This window comes from Alternaria incomplexa, assembly GCF_024043165.1.
Source record: "Alternaria incomplexa strain BMP 0042 chromosome Unknown scaffold_12, whole genome shotgun sequence".
NCBI lineage: Eukaryota > Fungi > Ascomycota > Dothideomycetes > Pleosporales > Pleosporaceae > Alternaria > Alternaria incomplexa.
Window position 1 is genome coordinate 38447 of NW_026249861.1, and position 24571 is coordinate 63017.

Sequence of the window (24571 nt, forward strand, 5' to 3'; positions counted from 1 at the left end):
GCTAGCGTAGGTAGAAAACTCTTAGAACAGAGGTAGGTTATAAAGTAATATATTCTGTAGCTTACAGGATATACCTTAGAATAGTAAGAAAGTAAAAGCGCTTTCTAGCATCTCTCTCTCTAGAGCTAGTTACTAGAATTCTAAGAAGTAGGCACTAAAGTTAAGATTCTTCTATTATAGTTAGAATAGCTTATCCTATATATTCTGCGTATAGTTAGAGTCTCTAAAGGCTTATTCTAAGTATTTAAGCATTTGCAGGTAATTAATAAACTAGAGAATACTATATTAGATTTTAGGTAGTATAAGCGTATAGGCGCTTTCTGTAAGACAGCTAGTAACGTAGATTATTTAGTTAGTAGCTTGCAGAAAGTAGTTAGCATTTATATTTATTTTACTATATATCTATTAGATAAACTACTAAAGGTTACTGCAAGTTCTATTAAACTTCTTTAGATTAAGTATCTTCTTGCTAAGGCTAGTAGTTCTAGAACTTAAAGAAGTAATAAGCGTAAGTAGTCTTATTAGATTATCTATACAAGCTTTAGCTATAGCTCTAGAGAGTAGAAAGAGAGCTTTACAAGAGATCCATATTGTAGAGCTAGTAGTAGTAGCTAGGTAGCGCTTCTTAATTTTAAGTTTAGTAATCTATTTCTAGTTAGTAGTAAGTTACTTCTTCTAGTAATAAATAATTCTGTTACGCTATATAATAAAAGTTTAGTATTTCTACTTAGCAGCACGCGCTGCGCAAAGAGAGCTTTCTAGATTCTGTATATACTAGTAGCTATTACACAAATACAGTAGCTAGGCGTTAAGGTTATTATATACCTCTGCTAACAGAGCTTTAGCTAAGTCTAGAGTAGCTAGTAGTTTAGAGTAGTCTATCTAATTCTATAGAGACAGCACCTATAGAGAAGAGCTACGTAATATTACAGAGTTAGCTAGCAGAGAAGATAAGTATACGTAATTAGTATATTTACTACGTATTGCTAGTAGTATAGAGTTAGGCTAAGATAAGAATATAGCTTAAAGAGTATATAACAGGCATAGTTGCGCAGGAATTTTAGTAGTCGCAGAGCTGCTCGCTTAGCAGCTTAGCGCTATCTAATTAGCTATCTAGGCTAGCGCCGTGATACTCTATATCTTTATATTCTACTTAATAGCTTATAATCTATTGTATACCTATTTAATTGTATCTCTTACACTAGAACTCTAAAATAAAATTTGTTTCTAATATATAGATATCTTACTTCTAGAGTTTCTTAATTAGTAGCTAAGACTCTAATAGACAATGTGTTTTGTAGTGTCTACTCGCTAGAAGCAAACAACAGGTGTGAACAAACATACTACAAATCCAACCTGCGGGACTCCGCGCGCGCTGCCCAGGTGCTTTTCCTAACTTCAGCATCGAACATCTATACTAAATCAGTCACGCGCCTAAAGGACACGCACTACCCATGTCGGCATTACGTGTTCAGACCGCTCATCATAGCGTTGAACGCGCTGTCGTCAATAGGCCCCACGCTGCGCTTCCAAGCCTTGATCTTACGCTTCTCCTCAAGAATTGTAGCGTCATCAGGATTATGATAAGCTAGCATGTCGATAGTCGCGGACGCAAATGGAACCAGCTCTGACTCTCCTGAGAGTCTTAAGATTTTCGCATATCGAAACAAGCTCTTCGTCTCCTGCGCCGGGGAGGGTTTCCACGAGTGCGCGATGCCCCAATAGCCTTCATTGGTGCTACTCTTCAAGTGACCGTAGGCGTCACGGACGCCGGGCAAGACGTCGCGATCTCCTTCTTCCAGCCACTTCAGTCCGATGGCTACGATGTTGAGGTTTGTGGTGTAGAAGAGCTCCGCGACTCTCGCCACGAATGAGGGGCCTCCTTGTTTAACTAGGCGTGCCCATGCCTCTGACTTGAAGGCTTCATTGATCTCATCTCTGACTTTTGACCATGGTTTCAGACAGCCATCGTCGCCTCGCTTGAATAGCTGAGTACCCTCATCCTTTTTCGCGGTCCATAAGGCGATGATGCTGTCAACATCTTCAAATTTGCTCCGTGCGAAATCTTGTCTGGCTGACTGAGCAAGGGATTCATCGACGGTACCACCAATAGTGACCCGAGGCATGTCGCGGAAGCTTTTGCGAAAAGGTGCCTGTAGTTCTTCCTGGGTCTTGGTAGAAGAGAAGTAAGCCGTTGGGCTTTTTAGTTGGAACGGCGGACGCTTGACCACCGGTGCAAGTCCAATGTCTAGGGTCACAAGATTCTTGTAGTTCTCCAGTCGGCCATCGCCTCCCTTGATGGCCTCGCATAGTAGTTCGACATCCCGGAAGAGCATGATGACGTTGCAAGGTTGCAAGAGCTCTGAATGTGGGAGCTCCATCCTCACCGGACATTGCTGTTCCCTATGGTGATATGCAAAGCGTAGCCCCGGAAAATTTATGTTATGGGCTTAATGACCTCTTTTCCGCTTTTCTTCTTCCTCTTAGTGCCGTTGTCCAGGTCGAAAGCCAGCGTGGGAACGCAGTTGCCCTTGAGCATGTTGGCGAGATGTAGACCGCCAGTCGAAGACACGAGCATGAACCGATTGCACTTTATCATGGAATCATAGCTTTCGGCGTAGATCTGTTTGTTGGCGCGTAGGATACTTGGGCTGAAGTCTTTCTTCGAAAGCATCGTCCCCTGCGTGATAGATTCGGGACGCGGGAATGTGCACAGCAGGATGCCATATATTTTGTCGCGAATCTCGCGGGGAGATCGAGGAAGCGGAAAGAGGTCATGTCTGGTGATTCCGATGAACTTTTCGAGACGATGTGTAGAGGTCGTGTTCGGGCATGAGAACGGGATCGTGCGGGGCTTAAATTCAACGGCGGTGAGTGGATACCCTTCAGTCTAGTACGTTGTGGGTTAGTCCGAATACCACATCTTGACGGGTACTTGCGCGGCAACTTTTGCGCAACCACAATACTCACCCCATCGAATTTAGGCCCTATATCGATACGTTAGACATCTAGTAATACCGATTTCTCAAAAGATGTGCAATAGGCACATGTTCAGATCCGTTCACAGCAAGGGTGTCTTTCGCGGCATGACTGATGAGGAACACCGATTTTTGTTGAACTGTATCTATAAGCTTCCCTCCGGTTTCTTGTACACTGGGACCGCTACATCGGGATCGTATGTAGACTGCACGACCTTGCTCCCTGGGGGCAATGCTATTTTGGTGCCATCAGGTAATTTCACTTCCCCAGATCTATCGCTCGCGATCATCCATGCGCTCTTCAAGCCCGCCTCTCTCGCGACATCTTCTTTGATGCGATAGAGAATTTCCGGCCGTGGGATGAAGTTGTTCAAGTCTCTGCCATTTGTACTCTCTTCTAGCTCGTCCGGTATAGCTATGACCCAAGTCGGGTTTGCGTAACGGTACTTGATATGATCGAAACCCATGCAGAATATTTTGTCCTGAACAAAGTTCTCCGGTATGGGATAAGGTACACCGACCGTTTCTAGATCATTTTGGATATCGGTATTGGCGATATTGTAGTTTACATGCGTGATGACAAGGTCGCGAATATCCATGCGAATCTTGTAGAGAGTGTCCAAGTTCTCGGCTAATCCCTTATCGACGTCGAATTGCTCAGCAAAATGGTCAAGATACCAGACACCGCCGTCGGTGGGCGTTTGAGCGTCGATAACAAGTAAGGGATCTGCATCAAGGAAGGCTCTCCTCAAGTCTGCATGGGAGAGGTTTGACAAGTCGCGTTTGTCTTCGATGAACAGCTGCTCTGCAGGATATGGAGAGCACATGTTGGCGCCAATGCCGAAGAGTTCCTGGACTGCATCGAGTTGGGTAGGTGTAAGATCGGCGGTGAGAATGCCAAGAAAGCGCTCTTTGTCGCGGTACAAGTTTGGGTCGTAGACCATGCTTAGGTACGTAGGTAGCCCTTGAGGTGATCAGGGTGCCTCGGAAAGTGCGTATCGCATGGCTTCGATACAAGCAAGCTGTTGGTCGTTATAGCTTCCCAAGGTCTGCTTCTTGGCTTTTAAGATGGCAACGCGCACGCTGATTGCACGCCTAATGACCGTCTGACGTCACACGTCGCGGGACGCGTTCCAGAACGCGTTTTGACATTCGCCACGGCAAAACCGGGACCGCGTGCTGGAGCCTACGAGGCTGAACGCCTCAACTGCCTGGTCACGGTGATTGGAAGCGCAGTGCTGATGTGTTGTTCCCAACTATTGGTCCTATGCAAAGTCAGCGTATGCATACCTGGGTAAGCAGGCGCATCATCGCAGCTGAACTTTGCCCTCGCGCAACACTTCCTTCGGACGTCGCAACTATCGTTTAATTTGATCAGTTGTCTCGCGGTCGCGTTAGCCCGCTGTCTGCCTCCTCACTGTCCGCACGCTGGCGTCTTTGTGTGTCGCAATCGCGATCATCCGACTCGCACGTTCAGCCTTCCACCGTACTACGTGCACCATGTGGCCCATGAGCTTGTTTTTGGCCACTATAATCACCTGTATGCTTCTCTGTCTTTCGCGCTTGACCCTGGAGGGGTTCTCTGTGAGGGCAGCCTTGGTGATGTATATTGGGGGAATCACCTGCATGCTCTTTGATCTTCAGTTGCTGCCAACAGGTACGCTGCCATCAGCTACGTGGTATGAGTATCCATGGTCACCGAGGGATTATGCTAGATTAGCCGATCCGAAGTCATCTATTCGTCTTCTGCGAATGCGCCACGCCACAGGCAGGATAGAGCTCACTTGGGAGGAAGCATCATTCTCGTCGTGGCCGTCGTATACTGCTCTTTCATACACGTGGGATGCTGGACCACACAAGCAATCGATACTCATTAACGGAAAACGCCATGTTGTCAGCGACCATCTATGGGGTGCTCTTCGCAGCATTCGCGATCGGATGTTGTATGGAGACATACTTGTTTGGGTGGATGCAATTTGCATTAACCAAGATGACCCGGACGAAAAGGCTTCACAAATCGCTATCATGCCATCGATATACGAACGAGCACAGGCAGTATATCTTTGGCTGGGCGATCATTTCGAACCACGATGGACAGGGCTGGCGAAATCCTGGAAGTGGGATGTGACGAAAACACTTCGTGAAGCCGAAGAAGAATGGCCGGGAACTGCAACATGGATATTTTCCTTGATGAATGCGGAGTATTGGAAACGTTGCTGGATCATCCAAGAGCTCCGCATGGCAAGTGACATATACGTACTGTACCATGTACCTAGCTGGTCCAAGTCCAAGAGTGAGGCTATACCTTGGGACATTTGGATCCATCTGGTCAGGCTCTTCGAAGCGCAAAATGAGGCCTGGGTTCCTACGCATATTACTCGAAGAGTCCTGCGCATTGAGGACATTCGCCATCCCGTAGACACGAACCAGAACACCTTCACTTCGCTTTTGGAAAGCTTCAACGATTGTTTCTGCTCAAACTGGGCCGACAAGGTGTATGCTTTGATTGGGATTGCAGAGGACCACATTACCGATGTTGTTGCAGCGAACTACTCCCAGTCTCGATTGGATATGTACTCAGAATTGATACATCTTCGAGCGCCCTCAGTGCCACTAGAGGCAAGGACTTTGACGCAACAGAAACATGCGGTGGACATGGTCTATTTTGCGAGCCTACTACGAGCCAGTATATCGCGAAAAGCATTCTCGATGGCCAAATTCCATGGATGGCGCCTTCCCAGACAGGATCCTGGGAGGTGGGAATACATACGCAGGACCAGCTGTAGTCCGTGGTGTTCGTGGGAGGACGAAGTTGTGGCAAGTATCATTGGCTACGTTCACTCATTGCTCATAAGTCTAAGAAACTCGACTAAGGGCCGTCCTTTAGACTTGGAGTGGTTTTGGCACTGTTCCATGCCAGAAAATAGTCAGGACTGGTCACCAGTGGAGTCGACTACCCGATCCGTGAGCGTTTCGGGCAGAATGACAGGAGTGGTGTATCAAGTAGGCCCGACCTATTTGTCGTTCTCCACGGACCCAGGGACAGCGAAGTCCTGGTTCAGGGAGTTAGGCCGCGATGCTCTGAGAGAAAAGGGAGACGTTGATCGACTTATCATGGGCCTACGATACTTGACGGCGGTACTGAAAGGCCGGGTCGGCTTCAAAGTCCGTAATTTTGTTCCGTTCGACGATACAACAAGGTTTGGCTATCTACATTCGAGATTATTCTTGGCCAAGGACCCGGAAGGCGTTCAGTTCGTTGGTATTGGGCCCAAGACGACGCGATCGGGCGATATTATGGTTCAGTTCTTCAAAACGGATGCGGTACTGCTCGTACGTGAGTCTAGTCGTCTGGGATTAGTAGAGACAGTAGGGCGCGCAGGCGTCGTCAAAGGCGAAGGCACGATAAACAGTCCTTCATGGGATAGTCTCTCTGGAAACGACCTGATCCAGAAGGACGATGATCAAGCGTTTGAGACTTTTCTGACACTGCAGCAACTTACGCGCCTCTCCTTTGATTCGACTGTCTTGGACACCGAACGCGTGGCATGCCATCTTCCAGTTCCAGAGGCCGTTCGGTTTTTGGGATCGTGACCGAATATTGGAATCGGACCCTGGCTATAGCATGCGAAGTGGGGAAGCTGCAAGCCACCATGGTGGGAGCCTGGGGTGCATTGGTGCCACAGGTTCGGCCTACGTTGACGCCGAAAGTCGATACAGTCAATGCAAGGTGACAGATTTGACGTGTGCTCTCTTCAGTGGCCAGGAGTGTGATGATGGGCGGCGAGAGTGAAACTAGGTGGTGATGCTCGGTGTGTTGTGCTGGCCGTCTGGGCGTGGATTGGAGCGCTATGAGACCCTGCTTTTGCACTCCCCACATACATGAGCTAGCCCAGCGCGTGAGGAAGTCGCGACTGAGAAGCGACAGCTACGCGATACCATCCTCTGCTGTTTAGATCCATCCCATTAGGCCGGTACTTGCTGCACACCCCGCTGAGAGCGCGATTGGGAGTGCATTGATCAGCAGAGGCCCCTGAATCCGGCACCGAATGGCGACACCACCCCCGGCTCGCGACAGAGCTCCCTCGGAAAGCGTGCCAGTCGGGAGTCCGCAGCCCAAAAAACTGCCCGCCCCCTCAACGCCCACATCCTCAGTCCGCCGCAAGATGGCTGCCAATGCGCCTTCCCCAGCCTCAAAAGATGGCGTCCCTCCACGCCGGCCGACTGCAGCCAGCGGCACCGCTGCGAGCGCCCGTCGTCCTGCAGCGGCATCAACAAGCACGGCGCGAACTGCTACGAGCGCGTCCAAAGCCCCCACCACGGCAACATCGCGCACCAGCACGGTTGGATCCAGCCTGAACAAGCCGCCTACGCGCCCGGCAGCAGGGACGACGGCGCGCAGGACCATCTCGTCGTCCAGAACCGCATCCGATGCCGAGCCAGACCTGTCGTCCGTCACATCGGGCGACGAGAAGAAGAGGACAGCAGTGCGCCGGACGCCCGTCACGTCGTCAGCTACTTCGAGGCCATCTCCTGCCAAACCGACTTCGAGACAATCCATTGCGCCTTCCTCTACGACAACGACTGCCGCCAAGCGTCCTGTAACCTCACGCCCACCTGCAGAGGCAGCGACGACCCGCACTGCTCCACGCGCCTCTCTTGCTGCGTCAACACGCCCGACCGCTACTCGACCCACGGCAGGAACACGGACGGCAGGTGCAACAGCAAAGGCGCCGGCTGGGCCTGCGAAGAAGCTGTCCGTCTCTGCCCCTCCACCACCAGCGCCGGAAACAGAGGATACAGCCGAAGAAGCGTGAGTCAGCATGAGCCGCCAGGATGATTCAATTGCTAACTCGATCACAGAGAGAGTCCCGTCGTCGTCACCCCTCGCCGAGCGCCCCTCAAGGACAAAGCTGCCTCCGATGCCGAAACCGAAAAGCGCAAGAGCGCTCTCGAGCCCATCAGGGCTTCCATGGCGAAACTCGGCGAGGAGCCGCCGCGTCCGGATACTGCGCCGACGGGACGTGCCGAGATGGATGTGGAGATGAAAAGGCGGAGCGCTCAGATCATGCAAGACTTCTTCAAGGAGACCAACCTACGCGACAAGCTTCAAGAGCAATGCGACGACCTCACCCGCGAAGTCGATAACCTGCATTCGGAGAAGGATAAGCTGCGCAAACAGCTGGCGGATGCTCAGGCCGCCATTGTTGAGAAGGACAAGGCCATCTCCGGCGGCTCAGATGCCTCGCCTTCACAGCACCGCGCCCACACGATCCTCGTCGAGGACATGGAAAAGAAGTTTGCGAGAGAGACCAAGCAGCTGGAAGAGCAGAGTCAACAGCTGGAGGAAGAGAAGAAGGCTGCGCAGGAGAGAGAGGCAACCGAGGCAGCCAAGGCTAGCGAGCTGCAGCAGGTCTTGGACGACTTGAACGCTGAGCTGGAACAACAGGGCCAGCAATGGGACGAAGAGAAGAAGAAGCTCGTCGAGCAAGCTGCGCAGATCGAAGGGCTCAACAAGGAGATTTCCACGCTTCGGGATGAGCGTGACAGCTTGTCGCAAGAGCTAGACATCGCCAAGAAGACGCTGGAAAACCTCGAAACAAAATTTGCGGAGCTCGAGCAGACCCAATCCGACAATCTCCGATCGCGCGATGCTAAGATCACCGAGCTGACCAAGACTGTCGATGAGTACGTGACAGAGGTTGCCTCTCGGGAGGAGAGGCATACCAATGCCCTCCAAGAAGCACAACGGTCTCTTGAGTCAAAGTCCTCTGAGTCTTCAGCTGTCGTGGAGCAACTTCAATCCGAGATCCAGACGCTGCATCAGAAACACACCGACGAACTGCGCCTCAAGGAAGAGACCATCGCATCTCACATTCAGGCGCAAAAGGAGCTTCAAGACGATATTGCCAAGCTGCAAGAACGGGCTGATCAGGTCTCTGCTGACCTGGACACCGAACGCAACGCCCATGCAGAACAGATGCAGGCCAAGATCGAGGAGCTACAGAAGAGTTCAGAAGCAGAGCTGCAAGCGAGAGAAGACGAGCTTTCTGGCCATCTCAAATCTATTGATGGTCTCCAGGAACAGATCTTGGCTTTGCAGCAAGGTTCAACTGACGGTGCCAGAGTCGCTGAAGAGCTGCACAAGGAAATCCAAGAACTGAAGGAGGCTCATGAGGCAGCGATCAAAGTCAAGGCCGATGAGAACGAGGAGCTTGCGCGACAACTGGATGCCATGAACGAGCAGCTCACCACTGACGCCGCCGAGCTTGAACAGCTCAAGGAAGAGGCCGCAAGTCTCCGCAGCACCATCGAGACACTCGAGAAAACCTCGCAACAGCAAGAGTCTCAGCACGCTTCCGACATGGCCAAAGTCCAAGCCGAACTAAACGACGCGAACAAGAAGGTGGAAGCCCACAAGGCAGAGCTTGATACGCTGCACGATAGACACAAGCAAGATCTTCGGGTCATTGGCGAGGACTATGAACGCGAGATTGAGTCGCTGCGGGCGGATCTTGAAGGAGACGCAACCAAGCGACTCAACACCCTGCAGGCTGACTACGACTCCCTCGTGGCTGAGAAGAGCAGAACACTGGAACAGCATGAGCAGATTCTTGCTGAGCGATCCAGTGAGCTTGAAGCTGTCAAGAAACAGGCTGAAGAAGCCCATGAGAGTACCGCTCGCGCGACCGAAAATCGTGACGATGCGCTCATGAAGCTCAAGAAGTTCGAAGAAGAGAAGGCGGCTCTCACAGAGGTACACGGCATCTCGCAGTCTCTAGTCGCTGATCTTCAAGCCCGCGTCGATTCCCTCACCCAGGAAGCTGCCACTGTCAAAGACGTCCAGTCTCAACTAGACCGTCTGAAGGAGGAGAAAGCAGCAATAGAGGAGGCGCATGGTATGACCCAGTCGATCATCGCCGATTTGCAAGCCCGTCATGACTCCCTTCTGGAAGACAAGACCGCTGCCGAAGACGCTCATACCCGAGCGATTGAAGCGCTGAAGCAGGACTCTGAAAGTCAGTCCAAGCATCTGCTCGCTGAACTACAAGCGAAGTATGATGCCTTGCTGGATGAGAAGAAGGCTGCAGAGCAGGAACACCATCGTGTGCTGGAGACTCAGAAGCAGGACGCCGATGCCTTTGCTTCTTCGAAAGAACTAATCGAAGAACTTCAATCCAAATACGACAGTCTGCTGCGCGAGAAGACTGCATCCGATGACGGATACGAACATGCGATCAAGGCACTGAAGCAGGAATCCGAGAACACATCAAGACAGCTCATGGACGAGCTTCAGGCCAAATACGACGCACTGCTCGAAGAAAAGAACGCAACCGAAGCAACATATACTCAAACAATTGAGGCTTTGAAATCGGAGTCGGAAAGCACCACCAAGTCGATCCTAGGCGAGCTTCAATCCAAGTACGACGTACTGTTGGAAGAGAAGTCTGCGGCTGATGATGAGCACAACCAAGCTATCATGCACCTAAAGGAGCAGGTCGAGGGCGCGTCCAAAGAACTCCTGAGCGAGCTCCAAGCCAAGTACGACCAAGCTCAGGACAACGTAAAGAGCATGTCCGAAGCTTTAAGCGCTTTGCAAATGAAGCACGATGCTGCCATGGAAGAGATCAACAATATCGAGGCTAACCACAAGGCTGAGATCGATGCTCTCCAGAGCCAGCGTGACGACCTTTCCAAGCGACTTTCACAACTCGAAAAGAGCCACGCAGACGTGCTCACCGGGCAGCTGGTGACCGAGGAAGCACACGCAAAGGCACTCGAAGCACAACAGGCCGAGATTGAGCAAAAGTATGCAAGTCTACTTGAGATCATGCAAAGCGATGCCGATCGACTAGAACAGGAGAAGTCTACGGCGCTATCGAGCAAACAATCCGCTCTCAACGAGCTTGCTGCTCTTAAGAAGGAGCTGAACGCTGAGATTGATGAACTCAAGGCCGGACTGTCAACGAAAGATCAGGTCCAATCGACTGGAACTAACGAGATGACTCTGAAGTACGAAACCCTCCTCGCCGAGAAAACCGCTGCGGAAAAGGATCATCAGGATGCCATGACACTACTAAGGGACTCGCTCACGCAGGACCATGAGCAGACCCTATCGAAGTTGCAATCTGAGTACAACACTTTGCAAGAAAAGATTGCCAAGACAGATCAAGAGCAGAGTGACGCAATTGAGCTACTGAAAGACGAGTTCCAAGCAGGTCATTCGAGCGACATGCAGGCCTTGAAACAACAGCTTGAGACTATGCAGAAACGGCACTCTGATCTCACCGAGCAGAAGGCGTCTATGGACCAGGCACATGAGGAAGCTATCAGCGAATTGATGGTTGGCATGGAGGCTAGCACCTCCGATGCTTTGCAGCAACTGCAGGAAAAGTACGCTGCTCTTGCCGCGGAGCTGGAAGCAGAGCGTTCCCGGCATGCAAGCGAACTTGAAACTGTAAGGCAAGAGACAGCCACACAGGCGACCTCAGACAAGGAAATACCACAGCAAGCCCCAGTCACCGACATCCCGGATGCCTCCGCATCGAACGGAACTGATTACGAAGAAAAGCTTCGTGAGGTGGAGCGACAACGTGATGAAGCCATGAGAGCCGCTCAGGACGCGGAAGACCGCATCGAAACCATGAAAGGCGAGGTTGTTCGCAAGCACCTAGCAAGGGTTGAGCCCTTGGAGAAGGAAAACGCCTTCCTCACCGACAAAATCGACCGCCTTGAAGCCATCATCGCCGCCGGTGATCGCATTGCTCGTGCAGCCGCAACTATAGGCGAGCAGCGTAACATCAACACTCTCGCAGAAGAGGATGAGGACGACGACCAAGCCATAGCGTCGGGCATCCAGGCTCCCAAGACAAACGGCGCCAGTGACCACAAAGATGTGGTAGGAACTGTAAGTAACCCCCTACCTGTATGTGGATATTTTGGTTTGCTCGTCGCACATGAGGTACAGATCGCTAATCCGCCGCTAGCAGTTGGCAGCTATGCAAGAGACCCTGAACCAGCTCGCTGAGCTCAACAATGAGGCCATCTCTGAGAGCACGAAGACCGCCCACAAGCTCACAGTGGAGCAAGACTAGAGGTTTTTTCTTCTTGGGAGGATTGCATGTTGAACATGCTTGCCGTGACGTACGAGTGCGAATGATGCATGTGCTTCTATTTCTTCTTCCAACATACTGTTGTAATTCTTCCTCTCCCGCTCTTCACAGCATGAGTTTGCCTTTTAGATCATGGCACTATACCCACTCAATGTACTATTGTCAATTACGAAGCATTTGTTTGCAAAATGCCCTGCGATGCGCACCTGATGTCTTATTTTCACCCAACGTTATACCTCCAGTCGCCACTCATCCACCCCAACGAATCAGGGACTGGCGCGAGCACATGCAAATAACCTGCACAGCAATCGGCGAAAACAGCTTCCAGTCACGGGGCTCTATAAGCTGGCTTTGCAGTCAGGAGGAAAGCACATCACGTATCGATCGAGCAATGGACTTTATCGTGATGATTTGATTGAACTATACAAAAGGCGCAGCCAACAGAATGTAATATTTATATACAAGAAAACTTTTCTTCCTCACGTCTCACTCGGAGCGTCTCACCAATCCTAGTCCTAGGACTGGTAAGAGTCAATGAAGGTAGCCCTTCCAAGCTTCTGAGCATGGACATGCTCCCTAACAACAACAGGGCTGACGGGCTTGTGACCGTTCATCGCACGCCTGGTCGGGGCGTCGTGACGAAGGGAAACAGGCTCAGAGCGGCCACGCTTGGAAGCCGATCCCTGGAGGCACTGGGAGTAGTAGTCGTTCTGCTTCACGCACTTCCAGCCGGAGGCGCAAGCGGTGGGGCCGGTGAAACCCTGGCCGCCGCATCGTTCGTATGCTCCGGCTGTGCTGGGCTGGGCGGGCTCAGCGGGCTCAGCGGGGGCGGGTGTGGTGGTAGGAGCGGACTCGGCAGGCGCGGAGGAAGTGGAAGACTCAGCGGGCGAAGAAGGGCTGGGAGAGGCAGATGCAACGGGTGCCTCAGACTCGGCAGGTGGTGCTGACTCCTCGGGTGCGGCGGTAGGGGTAGCAGACGATGCCGCGCTGGTGGGCGCTGCAGATGAAGCAGCGGGGGCTGAGGCAGTAGCAACTGGTGCGCCAGAGCTGGCCTCTTCAGGGGTAGCAGGAGTGGTACCGCTGGCGGGGCTACCACCAAGGGCCAGGATGCGCTCGGCAGCGGCCTCGGCGGCAACCATGACGATAGCCTGGGTGTTACCAGTGGGAAGATCGGGGTGGATAGACGCATCGACGACGAAAAGGTTGTCGGTACCGTAGACCTTGGTGTCAGTGTCAACAACAACACCAGCATCTCCCTTAGTTCCCATCTTGGCAGTGCCGACGTAGTGGCTACCAGTCTTGAAGGACTTGATGAGGTCTGCACCAGTGACGTTGGTGACACCGGCGGGCGCTTGAACAGTCAGAGTGGAGTTGCCGCCCTTTGTCATGGCGATCAAACGGTCCATCATCATGGTAATGGCCTCAGTATCGACATCGGAAGTCATGTGGGGGTCGGTGATGAACGAGGTGGCGCCATCAGCAGTGATACCGAGGCTACCAACAGACTGGAGACCGTGGGTGATGTAGACCTTCATCTGGATGGTGTTGTCGGAAGGCGAGTTGCAAGTACCCTGGAAGAAAATCTCGCTGCCATCGGTGGTGTTGACGGATGACCACCAGTTGAGACGCTGACCAGACTGAGCGAGCTCGCCGGAGCCCTTGGCAAACAGATCGATGGTGGTCTGGTTGGGAGTGATGAGCGCATCCTTATCGGTTGCAGCAAGCGGTGTGCTGGTGTTGAACTTGACAGTGAAGATGGGGTGGTCCTTGATCTCAGCACCAACCGGGAGGTCGATCCAGTCAGCCTCGTCGGGGAGAGTGACCTTGCTGCTGCCGCTGGCAACTGTCTTGAGCTGGTCGGCGGGACCGATTCCGGAATTGAAGAGAATGCGGGGAGTAGACATGGATCCGGCTGCGAGGATGACGCTACCTCCTTTGTTGACGTTGTAGATGACGCGCTTGCCATCCGCCGTCTCTACCTCGATACCAGAGACCGCCGATCCCTCACGGACAGCGCGGACGACGTTGGTGTTCATCATCAGCTCGAAGTTGTCGAGCTTCTGGGCGAGGGGAAGGTAGGTCCTGACGACACCGGAACGGAGACCGTCGGCGATGTTCCATGTGGGGTGGCCGTAGACATCGACCTTTGCGTTGGGGTCCTTGACGAAGTCGGTCTCGGTCCAACCCTGGCCCTCGAAGAACTTAGAGAGAACGTCGTAGGCGGCATCGTCGTAGCGGACACCATCTTCGGATCCGTAGGTTTGACCGGGGTTACGCTCGTACAGACGGTCAGCCGCCTTGGCGACATCGGTCCACTTCCAGCCAGCGGGCCACTTGTCGTTGAAGTCGCGCTCCTGGGGCTTGACGTACATCATGGCGTTGATGGCAGTGCTGCCACCGAGCAGGCAGCCAGCCATATCCGCAGTGTCAGCGCAGTAAGCAGGGCTACCGACATCGCTGAGGTAGTATCCGTATCCAGGCACATCGTACATGGAGACAGTGTCGTTCCACGGCATGACCTCAGTCTTGCCAGTGAACGCGTACGATGGGCCACCACGCTCGATCAAGAGGACAGACGCGCCGCTCTCGGCAAACCTCTCAGCTGCGATGATACCGGCGGCGCCACCTCCAGCAACGATGTAGTCGTAGGTAGAGTTTGCGATGGTGGCTGTGGTGTTTCCACCGGCTGGGGCAGTCGAGTTACCACCAGCTCCTGGAGTAGTAGAGTTACCAGCGCCGGGGGTGCTAGGAGTGCCAGCTACCGCGAGGGCAGCCCACTTCTCGAAATCGGGGCTAGTAGCGTTGCTCATGGGTAGTCCGAAAGCTCCGAAACCAGCGTCGTGGTAGTTGAGAACCGCGCCAGCAGTCGAGGAGTCTGCGAGCGGCTTGTCAGAGTAAGCCCAACCCTGAACATTGACGCTTGGGTCCTCATAGATGACAAGGCCAGTAGCTGGGTCGTCGCTTATGCAGTTTGAGCACAAGAATGTGTATGAGAAGGCGGTGTCGTTGACAAAAGTACCGTCTGGGATAGGAGACATGGTGAAGTCACCGGTCTTGACAGCTGGGTTGGTGTAGCCAGTTGCCTCCCGGAAGGATGCAAGGACCTTGTCCTCGTGAGGCCAAGCAACAACTAGCAGGTTACCGGTCATAGATTGTCCCAGACTGAAACCAGCCCAACCTCCATCGTTGGTGATGGGTGCTTGAAGCTGAATGATGACATCCGTAGTAGGCTTCTCAGGTAGAGCATAACCCAGCGTGTAGCCGGAAGAGTGATGGTAACCCTGGAAGGTGATGCCCGTCTTTTCATCTGTGAACTTTCCAGATGTTTGCGCCGATGCGCCAAGAGCCAGAATGGCGGTGGAAAGAAGGAATGAGCGTGCCATTGTGACGCTGTGAGTGATGACTGAAGTGGAGGAAAGAATGGTGTGGCACTGCCGCAAAAAAAGAGTGTGAAGCCGTCAAGGCTGTAAAGAATGACTGGAAAGCAACGTTCGTAGAACGAGCAAGTAAAGCGAAAGAATGGACAAAAGCGAAAGAGCGTGTACCGAATAAGTCGCCGCAAGATGCATCCTTATATGAAGACAATACCCATTGTGGACCATGTTTCCCTCAATCTGCCACTTCCAAGGATGAAATCCTTCTCCGACCTAGCGCCCGTCAAACAAGCTCATGATGCAGCCTCACCACGTTGTCAACCTGGAATCTGGACCTCCGATGCCCAGGAACATGGTTCATAGGTGGCGCTACAGGTGTCAGAACGGTCAACTGGCGTTTGCACCACTGTGCTAAGTAGATTGGGTGGAGCTTGGACGGAAATATGCCGACGCACTGTTCGGTAACACGGTCGCGTTCATTCGTCAATGAGGATGTTTCATGTTTCCATGGCATGAACCTGACGTTGAGGTGGATGCTAGAGCCGTTTCGAAACGCCGCCAAGGCAGGAACCGCTATCCTTTGCAAATTGCGCGTGGGCCTCCAAGCAAAACACCATCTGCCATGGATTGCGCTCGCAGTTCGTGGGCTTGAGTGTTGAGTCGGGTGTGCCTCATCGGCTGTTGCACCCGGTGGCTGCAGGAGTCAGGCTGCTTTGATCACTGTGTGACCCGAAGCCGAATGCGAAAAGCCATGGGTCGTGTCAATTTTCGGCGTCGGTCGTTCTGCAACAATCAAAATCCGGCAGAACGGCATTTTCGAAGAATTGCATCGATGCAACATCGGGATTTTGAGAAGGTGACGCGCAAAGCCGACGGACTTTCGCGCGTGCATGCCTCGACATTGTTGCGGCGACGCGACCTGCGATCTTTCTGGGGATAAGTACGACGTTGTATCCGGATGACGATAGTATGGTGACTGCTCGATACTGAGCCGTGAGCGACGAGATGAAGTTGTGAGGTTGGATGCGCCCAAGTAGCTACCGTGCTAGCGGAATGCCGATTGCCGACCACAGAGGCACGGCGCAGCAGTTGAGGACGTGGACCTGTCAAGCATAGACTAGTGCATCGACAAGTTCGAGAGGTTGTTGAAATGTCTCCAAACTAGGTCGGTGGGTGTGTTCGCTGAGTAAGGAACGAGTCGAACGTGCTGATGCTGCGGAGGTGTACAGGTGGGGTAGTCGAACCTCGGCCCAGGGTGTCGCCTCCCGGTAGCTAACCACCATATACAACATCTAGACATGCCAACAGTCGGATCGATCTACCAGTACAACTTGATTACTTCTGCACGGATTCCATCGCTTTCATCACATCACAATGGCTAAAAATGAAGTTCCAGCATATGTCCTTGGTGTTGGGCTCACCAAGTTCATCAAGCCTCGACAAACCCGCGCATATCCGGAAATGGGCTACGAGGCGGGAGTGAAAGCAATGCTGGACGCACAAATCAACTACGATGAGGTTGAGACTGGTGTTGCGTGTTACTGTTACGGCGACACCACGAGTGGCCAAAGGATCTTCTACCAGTTTGGCATGACGGGGTATGGAAGTCGATAGCATTGTCCTGAAGTCCTAAGGCACTGACAGCCATTAGTATCCCTATCTACAACACAAACAATGCATGCGCCACCGGCTCGACTGGACTGCATCTGGCGCGAACACTCATCAAGAACGGAGCAGTTGATTGCGCGATGGTCATTGGATTTGAACAGATGCAACCAGGATCCATCAAATCTGCATGGAGTGACCGACCCTCTCCTATGGGGCTCTCGATGCGTATGATGGCCGATACCCGCGGTATTAGTAACTCTCCGCCCAATGCTCAGTACTTTGCCAATGCTGGTCTTGAGTACATGGAGAAGTATGGCGCTGAGGCGCGTGACTTCGCCGAAATTGCTAGGATCAGCCACGAGCACAGCCAAAAGAACCCCTACGCGCAGTTCAGGGATGTTTACACACTCGAGCAGATCGAGAAGGCTCCTATGATCCACTTCCCCTTGACCAAACTCCAATGCAGCCCGACAAGCGATGGCGCAGGTGCGGCGGTGATTGTGAGCCAGAAATTCTTGGACGCTAGGCCACACCTGAAGAGCCAAGCTATTCTCATCGCGGGCCAGTCGTTGATGACAGATTCACCGCAGCTCTACTCCAAATCATCGATGGATCTCGTTGGTTACGACATGACCAAGCGTGCGGCGCAAGCCGCTTTGAAGGAGGCTGACGTCAACGCAAAAGACATCAGAGTGGCAGAGTTGCACGACTGCTTCTCAGCCAATGAACTCATTCTACTGGAAGGCTTGGGCTTCAGCGAGCCCGGAAAAGCACACATGATGGTGCGCAATGGCGACATCACATACGGCGGCAAGGGTCCCATCGTCAACCCGTCAGGCGGTCTCATCAGCAAAGGGCATCCTCTTGGCGCTACTGGACTAGCTCAATGTGCGGAATTGACATGGCAGCTTCGTGGCTGGGCCAACAACCGACTTGCTGAAGGGGCCGACGCTGCGCTGCAGCACAACCTCGGCTTGGGTGGAGCTGTTGTCATCAACGTCTACAAACGTGCCGATGGCCAGAAGAATGCGAAGATGAGTGATGAGGAAGTCAAGAAAGCAAGTCAATTCTCCTACAACCCGGCTGTGGAGGCGCGCTACGTGACCAAGGAGGATGGAGAAAAGGTCAGGAGCAAGACTGTGGCGAGCGAGTACGCTTTAGGCGATACGCTGGAGAAGATTCAAAGTCGGTTGTAGGCTCTATATAGTAGCAATTGGATAGTGTCATGCCAATCGAGCTCGCTTACCATTTCGTGTTGCTGCTAAAACTCTTCGAATTGAAATCTTGTCCTCATTTATTCCTTACTCGAAGGCTTCAGCAGCATAACAATGCTTCTTCTTAATTACCATGCAAAAGACATCACCTCCTCTTCTTGGCAGTACGGCTCGATTGTTTAGTCAACTGCGTCTCTTCAGTTATATATCTAGTCGTTTTAAGAAGAATGTTGTAGGTATCGTACTATAACTATGCTAAGCAAAGATTCCGTCGCCCTAGGAATAATCTTCAAGCCTGTCAAGCATCAAGATATGTCGACCAAGACTTTGCTAGACCAGAACTCTGTAGGCAATGTCTGTCAAAAGTGGTATAATCAGGAGATTCAGGAAAAGATAGCAATAGTGCAACTTTTCGCCACAATCCTAACATTAATGAACCCGTGGTACATCGCGATTGTCAAACAAAAGCTACACTAGGGCCGCTAATGCTCGCCTCTTCATGGGACAAAGCCTTGCTGTCTATAAGACACCGTCGCCTCGCAGAAACAACATCTACACCTTCCTAATCCAGCCCCGCGCAGTGGTTGGCCAGCGAGCTCCACCAGGCAGTCGCTGCGTCTCCTCTCTCACCGTCGGTCCTGAGCGACGTCTATCCCTCTATCACCACCACCTAGCTACAGATCTACCCCACAGAAATCGATGTCACATGGGCGCTAGTGGGTTGCAATCGACCGTGCGTCTTTGTTATCAAGTGAGTGTATATAACCAAGCTTTGTCAGTGACAAACCACCTATCCTCCGCAGCAACGGCCAGTTCGAGGCGACTATTCAGGCTTCCGTCTCACTACATTTGCGGCTTATCATCAAAAACTTCGAGTATATACCTCTTCCATCAACTCCTGATCCCTCCGCTTCATGACTCGCCCGGTTGTCAATATGGATCACTCGTACTCTCCAGAATCGCTTGAGCGGATGTCGAGTCCGGAATGGGGCCTCGACGACGACTCGCCACCACCTGCGCCCAAAGTCGTTGAGACGCGCGTGAAGTCAGAGTCTGTTCTTCCCTCACATCCGGTAAGTGACCCGTCACTGCGCCAGGGGTTACGACGAAACTATCGCGACGACCTCCAGGCTTCCATATTAGCAGCTTGTTTGTATAAGAATGTTGTCGCGAATGCTCCCTCGATAGCTTTCATGTTTACAGCGCTGACCAACCCAACAGTCAAGCGTAGACGCTGAAAACGGCTCAGCAGCCCAGGAAAGCATCTTCGTCTCAGACGACGACGTCAAAGAGGTGACGCCCGTGAAGCGCCAGCCCGCCAAAGTCCAGACAATACCCGACTCGTCAGAAGACGATGAACCCATCGCCTCCACCCGTCAGCGCCACAACCTACGCTCGTCAGCGCGCAAGCCGACCAAGCCGTCGCCGAAGAAGCCCGCTAAGGAGACCGCCGAGAAACCCAGTCCACTACCCACTAGACCGCGACCCATCTTGAAAAACGACCTGAAAGCCAAAAAAGCCGTGATCAAAAGCATCGAAGGCTTCTGGGGCAAGAACTGGGTCAAAACCTACATCCCCAAATGCCACCGTCCACTGGTAAGTACCCACCCACTACCCTACTACTTCCCACCCACCAACATCACGCAGTTCAAAAACGGCACAAAACGAAACTACAACCGCGCCCACGAAAACGACCCCATGAAATGGCTTCCCTTGGTCCTCAAATCCATCCTCATGGTCGCCAAGCTCACGAAGAACCGAAAGTGGCTTGCGGCCACCATGAACGAAGTCGTCCGCTACCGGGTCAAGAACACCGGGAACCGGAAGCCACAGCTTTGCAGCACGGACTTTGATGTCATGGAGGATATGTTGGTCAAAGACTGGGAGGTGGAGTATGCGTTTGGGGTCTGGTATAAGCATTTGCTTGTTAAGGCTAAGGAGATCCAGACTGAAGAGGATGTGGATAGGATCATGAAAGTTAGTGAGGAGGAGGATGATGGGGAGGAGGGCAGTGATGGAGGTCAGGACAGTTCTGGGGGGTCTGATTCGGAGTCGGATGACGATGTGAAGCAGAAGTTCGGCGGAGGTGCTTCAGATGGTCACCGGGTGATGGGTGGTTACCACCAGTCTCCTTCGTCGACACCTCGCGGTAAGAAGCACAAGACACCCAAGAAAGAAGCCGTCAAGGAAGAGTCGCCGACGCCACCTCATCCTCCGCCGCCCGGTATTTACGGTAGCTACTAAGGGCAGCCGCCCGTTGACTATTGGGGTCGTCCGATGATGATGCCTCCGCCGGGTAGTGGGTCCGGTGGCTATGGTGGTTATCCAGGCTTCCCCGGCTACGGCTATCCACCGTTCGGCCAACCCCCATTTCCCAGTCAGGGCCGCCAGGCTTCCCGTCAACCATCAGTCATGTACGCCCCTCACCAACCACCACCCATGGCCCATCCGCCCGGTACCCCAAATCCTGCGCGGGCAGGTCGCAACACCCCGACGGTCAAGCGAGAGTCGCCCGGCCTTGACGGCGAGCAAGTCGACAACTTCGGCAACCCAGGGGTTTTTGGTCACGAAGGAGCCACGGGCGAAGACGAGGAGAGCGTCAAGGCCGCGGTGGCCGTCGCTGAGGCGGAGCTCAAACTTGCACACCTTCGTGCCAAGCAGGCGAGCCTGGCGAGTATGTCGAAGAAGTAGAGTTCGGCGAAGGTACTTTTGGCAACGGTTTTGACTTCCCTTGGGTGAAGAAGTGGGGCTGCATGGTCAGTGAAAACCAGTTACATTCCCTGCTTCAACTTACGACGGGGCTGTGAAGCACTCGAAATGTCACGAAGAGTGTTTGATGTATAGCGAGAGAATTTGAGGTAATCGGCACTAGGCCTTGAAATAATATTGGAATAACGAGGATCTATCTCATGGATCTATGTCATATCAACGTGTCGCCTAGTAAACTTCAAGTACGTAACGGCCATCATCCTTCAGCTTGTCAATCTCCTTGCGTCCATCAATCTTCTTAGCGCCAACATTCTTAACCTTGTGCTCGACTTCGACAGCCTCCTGAAGCACCTCGGTGACATCAGGTACAGGCCATGTCGGTCCACAGAGGTAGAAGCTACCCTCCTTCTCCAGGTACGCCCTGCGGATGTCCTTGAGAGATTCCCTCATACGATCCTGAATGTAGATCTTCTGAGGCTGGTCACGAGAGAAGGCGCGGCCAAGGAGAGTGATGATACCGGCGTCTTGGTACGCCTCCCATTCCTCGCCGTAGAGGTACTCCTCACGCTGGTGACGAGAGCCCATGTAGAGTAGGACTTCACCAATCTCGTGACCCTGCTGCTTCTGGTAGGCGCGCTCCTGGACAAAGGCACGGAAAGGCGCGAGACCAGTTCCGAGACCGGCCATGATGATGGGTGCGGTAGTCTTGGTAGGAAGCTTCATGACAGATGGTTTGACGGACACGGTGACAGGCGCGCCGACCTTGAGGCTATTGAGGTAGCGAGTTGCCTGACCGAAGCGGTCGCGGCCCTTGGGGTCGACCCAGTTGACAGTGACGATGAGCAGAGAGACGGAGTTGGGTGTTACGTGCTGTGCAGAGGCGATGGAGTATTCGCGGCGCTTCATAGGGTTGACAATGCGAACGATGTCGTGGAAGCTTGGGTGGGCAGACGGGAACTCAAGGAGGATGTCGGCGTAGGTGACAGTATCAACCTCAGCACGGCGCTTGAACTCGGTAGCACCCTCAGCACTCAGAAGCTGAAGAAGTTCGCGCTTCTCACGCTCGTCATCAGCGAACTCAGCAAGTGACTCGTAGAAGCGCTTTGGTGGACGACCGAAGATGTCGACGTTTTGCATGAGGGACTGGTAGACGGTGCGGTTGACCAGAACGTTGGGGTCATCTCGAGACGGGACCTCAACGACCTCGTTGGGGTTAAGACCGTACCACTTGATGAACTCTTCAACTTGTGCCTCGTCGTTCTCTGCGTGGATACCGAGAGCCTCACCAATGGCGTAGGTAACACCAGAGTTACCGAGATCGAACTCAATGTGGAATATGTTACGGTCGTAGTTTTGCGGTGTGAGGCGGCGACGCTCCTTGACATGGACGATACTAGTCTTGAAGCCAAGATCAGGACGAACTTGGTTGGCAGTGCCGAAGGCCTCCTTGAAGGCAAAGCCCTTGGCTGCGACTTGCCAGTCCTTGAGCAGTGTCGGTGGCTCAGACTCAATGCGGTCGAAAGGAGCGAAGCTGTTGACGTTGATGTCTGAGGGGAGGCGCATGGGCTCGACATCCTCTTCAACAGTGCCCCAAGCAGCAGGGACTTCGACTTCGCGAAGAGCGCTTTCGAGCTGCTGGGTGAGCTTGTCGAAGACTTCTGAGCTACCGTTGATAGCAGCAAGCTTGCTCAGGCCAGAGGAAAGCAAGTCCTCACGAGCAATCTTCAAGAAGGCGAGCTGGGTGAGGTAAGACTCTAGAGATTCATCTTCAGCGACAGCCTCAGATGAAGCAGGGTCAAGGACGAAGAGCTGAACATCCTTGTCCACAAGGGCCTTGCGGAAAGCAGACGAGAGCTTCTTCTCAATGTCCTCGTTCTTTACACCGGGCAGCTTGACGATGATGGAGCTGTCAGGCTTGACGCTGTTCAGGACGTCAAACTCCTTCAGGATAGCAATGTCGCCAACGAAAGCGACATCGGCTTGCTCAACAGCGTAAGGCGCTTCGATGGTGTAGTCAGCATTGCGAATGTCAGTGCGAGTGACACCGCCCTGAACGAGGTTGTCGTGGCCGCTGCGAACGAAGACGTTCTTTGAAGAGTCACTCGAGAGAAGCTTGCCAACTACAACTGGGGCATTGGCGGCAGATGATTCGTCGAGGTTCCAGAAGCTGTACTGCTTGACGTCGGCAGTGTTCAAGATGTCGACGTATGAGCGAACCTCGGCACCCTCCTTCTCGGCGTGGATCTGGCGGAAAGCATCGAGGAAGTTGCTGGGTGTCCAGACCTGCTCGCGCGAGTACTTGACATCGGTGACCTCGACGTCCCTGTCGTAGGCGAATTGGATTGACGCCAAGACGTCCGAGTAGAGCCTGGAGTACTCCGCGGGGTCGAGCACGGCAGCCTCGTCCTTGACCTGACCAAGAACAGCAATGCGACGAGTGCTCTTGGGGAGTACCTCAAGGAAAGCCTCCTCAACGAACGGTCGGTAGACACGGACGTTGACGACACCGACCTTGTCGCCATCCTTGGATAAAGCGTTGGCGACCTGAGCGGTCAAGGAAGCCTCTACGGTACCAAAGACAACAAGTACGCTCTCCGGCTCCTCATGACCGTAGTAATCGAAGAGCTTGTAGTCCTCGCCAAGCTCATCGTTGAAGGCTTGGAGCAGGCGCAGAACGCGACCAGCGGTGTCGGAGTGCTTCTTGTCAACTTCCGAGACGGCCTTGAGCACCGCCTCGTAGCTGTTGTGTAGCCTAGTCTGGTCGAGAGTATCGACCAGTCTCGCTGTTTCCCTTCCAACACTAATGCCATCGTATGTGTGGATTGTGGGGAGGACGCTCGAGAGGAGGGTCGCGAAGAGGGACATGTGCTGAGCCTCAAAGACAGACGGGCTGCAGACGAGCCCAAGGCCTAGGTCTTCGGCGAGTGTGAGGGAGGAGACATAGTCGGTGACGAGGCCAGCGCTGGAGTTGGCGGAGTAGTCGACTGCGGCGATGTGGGCGGTCAAAGGGTTTGCGACCGAGTAGAGGGCGGAGAGCTGGTCGAGCGAGGCGCGTAGGTAGTTCAGCGTAGAAGAGGAGGCGACGATGGACTGGGGGATATGGCGCTTCTTCAAGTCATAGTCCTTGGAGAACATGTAACCCAGGGCGATGGCACCAGCACCGGTCCTCGTCTCAAGGGATGAGACACCAGTCTGGTAGCCGAAAGCATTCTTCTCGCCCTGTTCTTGCCAGTACTTGACTGCGACATCCAAGTCGAACGACTCAGCCGAGTATGCGAAGATCTTATCTGAGAGGGCGTATGCGACCTGCTGTACGAGAGTTTGGGCCGTGAGGTAGGTGGGGCCACCGATAGATTGGTAGGAGAGGTCCTGACCAAACGGTAGACTGGACGACTTCTTGGAGAAGTCCTTGGGTGCATTCTGCTCAGCACCAGGGCCGGCAGACTCAGTCTGTTGGAAATGCATCTTGATAACAAGTATGCGCCTCAGCAAATCAGCCTCTCAAACAAGGCAGTGAGAGTCTCTCTTTGGGGTATGCGAGAGAATGAGAGGTGCCACAACTCTCCGGAGGCTTC

At 53.1% G+C, this 24571-nt stretch overlaps 9 protein-coding genes across 9 annotated transcripts; 4 read left to right on the forward strand and 5 right to left on the reverse strand.

Moving 5' to 3' along the window:
* Positions 1-1463: 1463 nt before the first annotated feature.
* J4E90_007909 (uncharacterized protein) lies at positions 1464-2394 on the reverse strand (the record flags this gene model as incomplete). The annotated part of the gene is made up of 2 exons (XM_051437439.1): positions 1464-2362; positions 2388-2394. 2 exons carry the CDS (start codon positions 2392-2394, stop codon positions 1464-1466), a joined length of 906 nt encoding a protein of 301 aa, XP_051288250.1.
* A 43-nt stretch (positions 2395-2437) lies between these two features.
* J4E90_007910 (uncharacterized protein) lies at positions 2438-2923 on the reverse strand (the record flags this gene model as incomplete). The annotated part of the gene is made up of 2 exons (XM_051437440.1): positions 2438-2651; positions 2919-2923. The coding sequence occupies 2 exons, from the start codon at positions 2921-2923 to the stop codon at positions 2438-2440; spliced, it is 219 nt and encodes a 72-aa protein (XP_051288251.1).
* Positions 2924-3124: 201 nt separating this feature from the next.
* On the reverse strand, positions 3125-3922 carry J4E90_007911 (uncharacterized protein; the record flags this gene model as incomplete). The annotated part of the gene is made up of 1 exon (XM_051437441.1): positions 3125-3922. One exon carries the CDS (start codon positions 3920-3922, stop codon positions 3125-3127), a length of 798 nt encoding a protein of 265 aa, XP_051288252.1.
* Positions 3923-7144: 3222 nt separating this feature from the next.
* Positions 7145-12073, forward strand: J4E90_007912 (uncharacterized protein; the record flags this gene model as incomplete). Its single annotated transcript, XM_051437442.1, has 3 exons — positions 7145-7791; positions 7842-11886; positions 11966-12073. The coding sequence occupies 3 exons, from the start codon at positions 7145-7147 to the stop codon at positions 12071-12073; spliced, it is 4800 nt and encodes a 1599-aa protein (XP_051288253.1).
* Positions 12074-12606: 533 nt separating this feature from the next.
* Positions 12607-15474, reverse strand: J4E90_007913 (uncharacterized protein; the record flags this gene model as incomplete). Its single annotated transcript, XM_051437443.1, has 1 exon — positions 12607-15474. The coding sequence occupies one exon, from the start codon at positions 15472-15474 to the stop codon at positions 12607-12609; it is 2868 nt and encodes a 955-aa protein (XP_051288254.1).
* Positions 15475-16839: 1365 nt separating this feature from the next.
* On the forward strand, positions 16840-18269 carry J4E90_007914 (uncharacterized protein; the record flags this gene model as incomplete). The annotated part of the gene is made up of 2 exons (XM_051437444.1): positions 16840-17063; positions 17117-18269. The coding sequence occupies 2 exons, from the start codon at positions 16840-16842 to the stop codon at positions 18267-18269; spliced, it is 1377 nt and encodes a 458-aa protein (XP_051288255.1).
* A 932-nt stretch (positions 18270-19201) lies between these two features.
* On the forward strand, positions 19202-20531 carry J4E90_007915 (uncharacterized protein; the record flags this gene model as incomplete). The annotated part of the gene is made up of 3 exons (XM_051437445.1): positions 19202-19360; positions 19509-19883; positions 19935-20531. The coding sequence occupies 3 exons, from the start codon at positions 19202-19204 to the stop codon at positions 20529-20531; spliced, it is 1131 nt and encodes a 376-aa protein (XP_051288256.1).
* A 195-nt stretch (positions 20532-20726) lies between these two features.
* On the forward strand, positions 20727-20978 carry J4E90_007916 (uncharacterized protein; the record flags this gene model as incomplete). Its single annotated transcript, XM_051437446.1, has 1 exon — positions 20727-20978. One exon carries the CDS (start codon positions 20727-20729, stop codon positions 20976-20978), a length of 252 nt encoding a protein of 83 aa, XP_051288257.1.
* Positions 20979-21224: 246 nt separating this feature from the next.
* Positions 21225-24461, reverse strand: J4E90_007917 (uncharacterized protein; the record flags this gene model as incomplete). The annotated part of the gene is made up of 1 exon (XM_051437447.1): positions 21225-24461. One exon carries the CDS (start codon positions 24459-24461, stop codon positions 21225-21227), a length of 3237 nt encoding a protein of 1078 aa, XP_051288258.1.
* Positions 24462-24571: the final 110 nt, after the last annotated feature.